The sequence below is a fragment of the Colius striatus genome, chromosome 12 (genome assembly GCF_028858725.1).
Source record: "Colius striatus isolate bColStr4 chromosome 12, bColStr4.1.hap1, whole genome shotgun sequence".
In the NCBI taxonomy this organism is placed as follows: Eukaryota; Metazoa; Chordata; class Aves; order Coliiformes; family Coliidae; genus Colius; species Colius striatus.
In genome coordinates this window covers 2,355,520-2,363,580 of record NC_084770.1, presented here as the reverse complement: position 1 = coordinate 2,363,580, position 8,061 = coordinate 2,355,520, and the positions used below count along the sequence as shown (strand labels likewise).

At 51.9% G+C, this 8,061-nt stretch overlaps 1 protein-coding gene across 3 annotated transcripts in view; it reads right to left on the bottom strand.

Moving 5' to 3' along the window:
- Positions 1 to 401: 401 nt before the first annotated feature.
- VPS8 (VPS8 subunit of CORVET complex) overlaps positions 402 to 8,061 on the bottom strand; it is a 76,842-nt gene continuing 69,182 nt past the window's right edge. For all 3 annotated transcript variants that reach the window (XM_062005771.1, XM_062005773.1, XM_062005776.1), the window contains 2 exons: positions 2,607 to 2,687; positions 402 to 1,558 (listed from right to left, as the gene is read on the bottom strand). In XM_062005771.1, the coding sequence (XP_061861755.1) occupies positions 1,409 to 1,558; positions 2,607 to 2,687 (231 nt within the window). In that variant the 3' untranslated portion in view covers positions 402 to 1,408. The remainder of the gene's footprint in view (positions 1,559 to 2,606; positions 2,688 to 8,061) is intronic.

Below are 8,061 nucleotides of genomic sequence, written 5' to 3'. Positions count from 1 at the left end.
GGGCACCTGTAAGTGCTGGGGCTGGTGGGCAACCTCACAGCCCAGTCCTCACCTGCCTGTCCTGGGAAGGACAGCGAGGAGGAGAGCTGCAAGTCCAGGCTGGTGTCTGGCAGAATTCAGAGGGCTGTAGCCATCCTGACTTACCTCTGAGCAGGTTCACATGTGGCTGCAGGCTGGAAACATCAGGCTGGGGCAGCATTTGGTAGGTCTTAATGCTAGTGGGAAGAAGGTGAGTGTGCCAGGCCCTGGGGCATGACAATGGTGCTGCTCCCCACAGCCACCTGGGCTCTGGTGCAGAAGCCCATGAGCCCCTGCGAGTACAGTACCCCAAACCACCCAAGTGCTGGTGACAAAGTGAAAAGGGGGAAGAGGAGAGATAATGATCACCAGACCAGTCAGGATTAGGGTAGGATCTGGGCTATCTTTTACAAGCCAGAGGTGACAGTGTAGGAGCACAACTGGTGTTGGGTCGCAGCCATGTGAGTGGGACGATAAAAGTTCTCCTGGGAAGGGGCCCTGACCAGTTTGGTATTGCAAAACAGGGGCTTGAGCTCAGTAGTGACAAACCTCTCTGACCAGCACAACTCATCACATTGATCCTCTCCCCTTACAGCCCCCAAGGGCCTGCAGAACCCTTCTACTCACACATGCTCCCCACCCCCCACCAGGCACAAGGCGATCAGAGGGGAGGTTTCTGCTGTAGGTTTCTCTGCCAGAGTTCAGTGGCAATTGCAGTGAGGAATCAGCAGGCAGCAGCTCTGCCAGACCAGCAGCTCACACAGAGGACTTGACCATTCAGCTTTTTTTGCAGGAACACCCCATGTGCAAGGTTCAGTTGCTCACACATGGATCGGTGTCTGCACTCTTCAGCCCCTTCCAGCCCCCGTGCCCATTCTGTGCCCTCAGCCCCTGTGGCTGCTGCCATCAGAGTGTGGGAGTGGGCTCTGCCTGAGCAAAATGACTGCTTTTACTTGTACTGCAATTAAAACTTGGGTGTGGTACCCATGCACAAAAGCAGCTCAGCACTGAAACAGGCTGTGGGCACAGGACAGGCCACGCTGCTGTGCTGGAGTGAAGTTGACGGAGTTATTCGGCAGAGTTTTGGCCAGTCCCTGAGCTCTCAGGTGAGCTCAGGCAGCACAGCACTGTGCAGTGCTCCAACACATGTAGTTTCATTTCCAGAGCTCACAGCTTCCAGCCCAGCTGCCCTGTGGCTGCCTCAGTGCAGTGAGAAGCAGCAGAAGAGGCAGATGGCTCACTGCAGTCCCAGCAGCGCTCCACACGGCAGAGTGCAGCAGGGAGACGGCAGGCAAGAGACAGTCCCGTGCTGTGATGGAAAGGGCCCCCCCAGCACCAAGACCTGCGACCAAGCGTGGCCTGGGCTCAGGCAGGGCTGGAGGCAGGAGCTCTAGTCCTCAGGCAGCGGTGGTGGCGCGAGGTGGAGCTGGAAGTTCTCATCCTGGAACACACTGGTGGCGGCCGGGTCGCCGTGGGACAGGCTGAGCAGCCCGTGCTTCTCACTGCCGTGGCCACGAGACAGTTCGGTCAGGAGAGCCAGCTGCAAGGCAAAACCCAGTCAGATCACTGCCCAGAGGCCTAGGAGCACTCAGGCAAGGTGCAGGAAGACAGAGTGCTCATGAGGCCTCCCCTTTTCCTGCAGCAATTAGGAAAGCCTTAACATGTACCAAGGAAGGGGTAAGTGTGACATGCAGGGAGCCTAGAGAGCTCAGGGCAGGACAGCACTCCTGAACAACAGCTTTCCAGGTGTCTTTGGGTTGTTTTCAAGTTCCATAACTGAAAATCAATCCCAGATAGTGCAGAAAATACCAACAACCACAGCCAAAACTCATTAGATTTTGCAAGAGACACACTAAGCTTTCTGGGTCTTCAAAGTGGTGGCAAAGCAATAATCTCCCCACAGATCTCTGGGGAAGATGTCAGGGAAGCACCAGGGCAGGGCCTGGGGCCGAAGCAGGGCCTTGTCACCACGGCCTGTCCCTGGGTTTGTCTGCTCATCCCAGGGGAAGCAACAGCAGCTCGGCCAACACAGAGCTCAAAGGCTGCCCAGGGTCAGAGGAGTTGGGGGGAGTGCAGAGAAGCTCTTCACCAGGAAATTGCAGTGCCAAAAGGCTGAATAAACCTTGTGATGACTTGTGCACCCAGAGATCAGTGAGCACTGTGCTGTCTTGGACCCAGGCTGAGCAAGGAAAATGCAAAGGACGGGGGAGCTGTGCTTTCCTTGGGACAGCGTGGGGGGCAGGAGAGGCCCTTCGAGTGCAACCATGGGAGCCACACGTCTGAAGGGGAGTTATTTGCCAATCTAAAGAATCTGAGGAACCTCACACTACAGACACTCTCAGGCCCAGTCCCAAAGGCAGAGGCATTTCCAGATGGTTTCCCTGCCAGTGAATTCCCCAGCTCTGTCAGAGGCAGAATGGCTGCCTCGTGATGTGAGACAGCCAGCTCTACGCACAGTCACTCGCCAGCACTAGACTAAACCCAAGAGAAAAGCCAAAGCCCACGCTGCCAGTGCTGGTATCTGGCTTGACAACATGCAAAACACCCTTCAGTGACTGGAAGGCAGAAGGAGGGGGGGGGATACGTACTCTGGAGGCTCCTCGGTTGAGTCGGCAGAGCTGGTCAAAAGCCTGGATTTGCTGAGGGTCCAGCAGAGACTCTGAACCTGTCTGATGGGGAGAGAGAAGGTTGCAGAAACAACACACAAGGTGTCAAGCTCATGGACACAGAAATTCCTCCCTGCTCCTCCCCTTGCTCTGCAGCCTGCTCAAGGTGGGGTTTAGTCAGCTTTGCTCTTACTTGAAGCCACTGTGTGCACCTTAGTTTGGGGGGAAAACAACAATACCCCCATTGCACAAAAGACAGAGAGACCTTTCCATCAGCAGTGCCTTCCTGCTGGGGCCTGCAGCTGCTGGCTGGCACACAGGGCTGTTACCTTTCGGGGAAAGAGAGAAAGAAAAATAGACATAAAAGAGATGGGATGGGAAGGCAGATGAGAGGCAGAAAGGGATGTCACCCAAGCAGCAAGGCCCAAAGGCTCGTGTCAGCCAGGGCAGCTTCAGGGTTTAGGTGAGGGCAAAGGAGAGTTGCAAACAGAGGGCCCACAGACTGCAAGAGGAGCGTTAGCACAAGGAGGGCTGCATGCATACTCAAACTGCTTTAGAAAAGGCATCATTTACATATCCTGGGGAGAGATGGCAGAGCATCACAGATTCTTGGAGGTTTGCTCCATTTTATCACATCACAGTGTTTCTATTTTGAATGTTTCTGCCCATGTTCCAAAGCAAGAGCATCATCAAGAAACTACAACAGGAGCCAGGGAGAACAGCCTCCCTGATGAGCAGCAATCTGGCATCTGTTGTCTCTGGGGAATCTACTTTTAAGGGAACATTCAATGTTCAGTCTCAAATATGTCTCCAAAACACATTTCCCAAGGGTTGTTAACCCAAAATGTGACAGTCCCACAAGCAGGGACTGACTGAAGGTGCCCTTACTTTAAACTCTCTTTGGTAAAGGCTCAAGCCCAACCTGAAGCAGCACAATCACTGCCTTCAAGTAGTACAGTCAACAGGAGTTAAGGTTGTACTAGTTAAGTACCTAACAGTGTGGGCAGAGAAGATGCACTGAACCCACCATGGGTTTCCTGAAGCCACATCTTGTCTTGGAGGTGTTAATCAGACAGCTCGAGAAGAATGTTGGTGTGCAGAGCACTTAGCTCAAAGCACATGCTCAAACTCACTTTTTCCCCTTCCAGCATATTCTACTGTAAATAATCCTTTGCTCATCACCAAGCAAGGAGCCAAATGTCCACATCCCTGCACACAGGAGCAGCTTTTGATCCACAGAGCCTATGGCAGCGAGGGCCACGTACCCACAGCTGGCAGGTTGGACAGGTGCTTCCAAGGTATGAGCAGGTCCTTCTCACTTGGAAAAAAGACAACAAAAAGAAGGAAAAGCTGCCCTCCACATTTGCTGTGGCCACAGGCACTCAAGGACAAGGAAAAGGCACTGTAATTGGCCTCTCCTCTTCTGCTCTCTCTCTCTACCATGCGTTTGTAACTATCAATCAGACTGTTCCCCAGGCTGATGAGCTGAAATATTGCAGGCAATTCTTTCTGTCGTCATGGAAACAACTGCTGTCAGGTCTTTTCCTTTTTTAACCGTGTCACTAAAGGCATGTTTTCATTCAAGAGCTACAGGGAGGCTCTGGCAGTCCAGCATCAGCACTCAGGCATTAGTGGAATGCACTCTGCTCACTCACTCAGCCCACAAGAGAGCTTTGGCCTCTCGTGCTGCCACAGGGCTGAGCCAGCTCCTCGTTGTTTACATCAGTACAATGCACTCTGTCCCCTCCAGGCCACTTCCAGCCAAACCCCGATGCCCCATTGGAAAGGGCTCAGACACAGAACCCAAGAGGCACAACTGTCCCCCCTGAGGCCAGCAAGGAGAAGAAAGGTTCCTTTTTCTGTGCTTCACAGCTCTCAGATGCCACCACTAATGCAAATCTCTGCTGCACGTGTTGCTTGCACATATTCCAGCCCCCTCTGGTAGTCACCACACAGCCTTCCTAAGCCTGCAATTATCTTTAATTCAACAGCTACAAAATCCATCATCAGCTAGTGCCTAAGCAAAGCAGATCATGCAGCAGTTGTAAGCAGAGGTGCTGTTAATAGTCATGCCAAGAGATCCACCTGAGCGCTGCCTCACAGAGCTGTACCTTCCACAGATGACACTGATGTGTCAATTAGAGCATCAGAGCACCACGTCACCCCAGGGGCTGCTCCAAAACAGAAGGCAGATGCAGCCAGAAATCCTAAGGAAGGGTTTGGGATTCCTAGGGACAAAAGCAATATGCACCTCCCTCGTTTCAGAGCTGAACCCACTGGCAATGGACACCACATCCACCTTCTGCTATTTCTCCCCTGCAGCTGGGAGCTTATTTCACTGGGGGGTCAAGCAGCCTGACAAAAAGGTACCCAAATTCATGCTTTTAATGAGGGATGAGCCAATTAGTGTAAAACTAAGTAAACCTACTTCCCTTCTGCAGGATAAGGACCTGCTGTTTTCCTGGTATTCCCAGGAACATGGAACAATCAACAAAGAGCAAGGCAGGCAGCTGCTCTGACCCAAAGGCACTACAATGACACTAACATACCAAACTTGTCAATGAACAACATCCCTCGAAGAGCACAGAGTGTGCTGCAGCTGATCTGCTGCAGAGTCACACACACCACTGCTACCAGACATTGCTGGGCCTGTGGAAGCAGAGTCTCACAAATCACAGAATCATGATGGTTGGAAAAGCCCTTGGAGCTGCTGCAGTCCCAGCCCTCCCCTCACCCTGCCCAGCCCAGCACTGACCCACAGCCCTCAGCACCTCAGCTCCAGGGCTTTGGGATCCCTCCAGGGATGGGGACTCCTGGGGAATCTGCTTAAGAACCCTCTTGGTGAAAGAGTTCTTCCCTATCTTCAATCTCAATCTCCCCTGGGGCAGCTTGAGCCCATTTCCCTTTGTCCTGTCATTCATTACTGGGGAGAAGAGACCAGCCCCCATCTCACTGCAGCCTCCTGGCAGGGAGTTGTATAGAGTGTGATCATGTCTCCCCTCTGACTCCTGCAGATTAAATATCCCCAGCTCCCTCAGCTGCTCCCTGTCAGACTGGTGCTCCAGACCCTTCCCCAGCTCTGGTGCTCCAGCCCCTCAGTGTCTTTCTTGTAGAGAGAGGCCCAAAACTGAACACAGTATTCAAACTGTGGCCTCACCAGCACTGAGGAGCAGTGTACTGTCACTGAGTACAGTCAGACTAAGGACAGTCTGGGCAACGTGGCAAGTGGGCAGACCTCCAGTGGGAGAAGTCCCAAAGCCACTGCCACTGTGCTATGGCAGCAGAATATGCTGCTTCAAGACCAGTGTCCACAGTGTGTCCCCACATCCCCCTGTGAGCACAGCTGGAAGCAAAACCCCTGGCAGCAGCCCCAGCCCTGCCTGTGCCCATTGCTGTCTGCAAGGAAAGGGGCACACTGCCTCCCCAGAGCCCGTGGCAGAGCAGCCTCTCCTCAGGACTGCTACAGCAGCAGCAGTCTTGTCACTAGGACTCTGTCCTGTGATCTCTGCAGGAGCAGAACAGGGGAGGCAGATGTCTCTGATTTCCAGTTGAACTTTGCTGAACTTCAGGAGCAAACCTGCCACTCCAGGCAAGGGAGCAGACAGGCTTATTTGTGCTCTAATTGACTCACTGCTGCTTCAACGTGGGATAGTGTAGTGACTGGAAGGAGATCTGTCTGTTAATTACCCAGAGGCACACTGGCATAACTCCACTGTCCCTCTGCTAGCTGATCTGTTTAGCAGCTCGTGCCTACACCAGGCACTACTGGAACATTCCCTTGGACTTCTGCTGATGCCTTCAGCCAAAGGAGCAATAACAACACTGTTTGTGATTAACAAGATAAACACAAACCACACATATCCTCCTTGGACACTATGGCCCAGCAGGTCAGGTATGTATTTATGCTGTAGTAGGTTTTGAGGGAAGCACAGCAGCACATGGATTAAACACCACACAAGGATGATGCACAACAGCCCTGTGCTCCAGCTGATCTCAGCTCAGTGCCTGAGCCCAAGAGGATGGATGTGTCAAGCACAAAGGCATTTTCCAACCACGAGCTAAGAGGCTGTTAACCAGCATCACACACAAGTCAACCACAAGAGACTCAAGAGGTGCAGTGTTTGGGATTTAGAACCATTACAGTTGGAAAAGACTGAGTCCAACCAGTCATCTTACCCTGACAAGCCCATCACTAAACCAAACCACATCCCTACACTGAACTATAAAAACCATATCCCTACTGACTTACAAGAGACAGATGTTCACCTGCCACCTGCCTTTCTGAAAGCCACCCTCCAGAAGAGCCAGCAATGTCCTCAGCTCCAGCACTCACCCCTGAACCAGCCAGAACTCTCTCTCATACTCTCCCATCAGGGGACTGCGAACTGAATGCAAAACCTCCACTTCTATTTCTTTTGCTGCTATCCTTCAGAGCAACATCAGCAGAAACTAGTCATCTGTACCCTTCTTCAAATGTTGGCCCCTTGGTTATTCCTCAGCTTGGAATGGGTACAAAGCAGGGAGGGGAGCAGCAGTGGCCCCTCCAGAAGTGGCAGTGAGGTTACAGCCATTCCTACCAGATGGAAAAGCCTACACTTGCTTTCCTGCCTGTGCTCCAAGGCAGATCTGCAGAGACAAAGCTTGCAATTTCACAATGATAATGAGCTGTGCCAGCTCCTTGGAGAGCAGATACAGGGCTGTCAAGCACCACGCTACACTGCACAGAACTACTGGCAACACACACTGGTGCAGTCTGTGGGAACCTGTCACCAGGTTTAAATGAGGCTGTTCTACAGATCCTTCCAGATATGAAAGGTTTTATTAAGAGGGATCACTGTGTGATCAACATTCTCTTCAGCATAAACCCAAAATACAGCCCAAGAACAGCTACTAGGAAGAAAAGTAACTCTATCCCAGCTGAAACCAGGACACAGCTCTTCCCCAAGCAACACCAGCAGCACAGGGCAGCCAGTCTCACTGGTCTCTGCTTTAGGCAGGTCCAAAGTCCACTGCTTCTGCTTCACATTCACCTCTCACAAGTCCCACAGCACAAGACTTTGCATTGTAGACAGCAAAGGGAAAGAGTTACAGTTCAGTCTGAAAACATTAAAATCATCTTTGTCTGCTGGTTGACAGAGATCATGGAACATTTGTTCCACTCTAAAAGAAGCATTGGTGAAAAGCAATGTGTCCTCAGCCTTCACTCTCATCCAACAGAAAGCAGACACACATAGAGGGATGTTTAACATTGCAGTTAAGTGATACAGTGTGGTAGCAACACCTCACAGGTGGATGTTGGTTGAGAAGCTCCAGGTTGGACAGAAGGCTGTGTAGGACAGCTCAAAGGTAGAGCCTGACAAACTGGATTAACTAGAGAACACATTTACTGTCCACCCTGGTGTCATTTGACAGGATTAAAGTCCTGAATAAAACATAC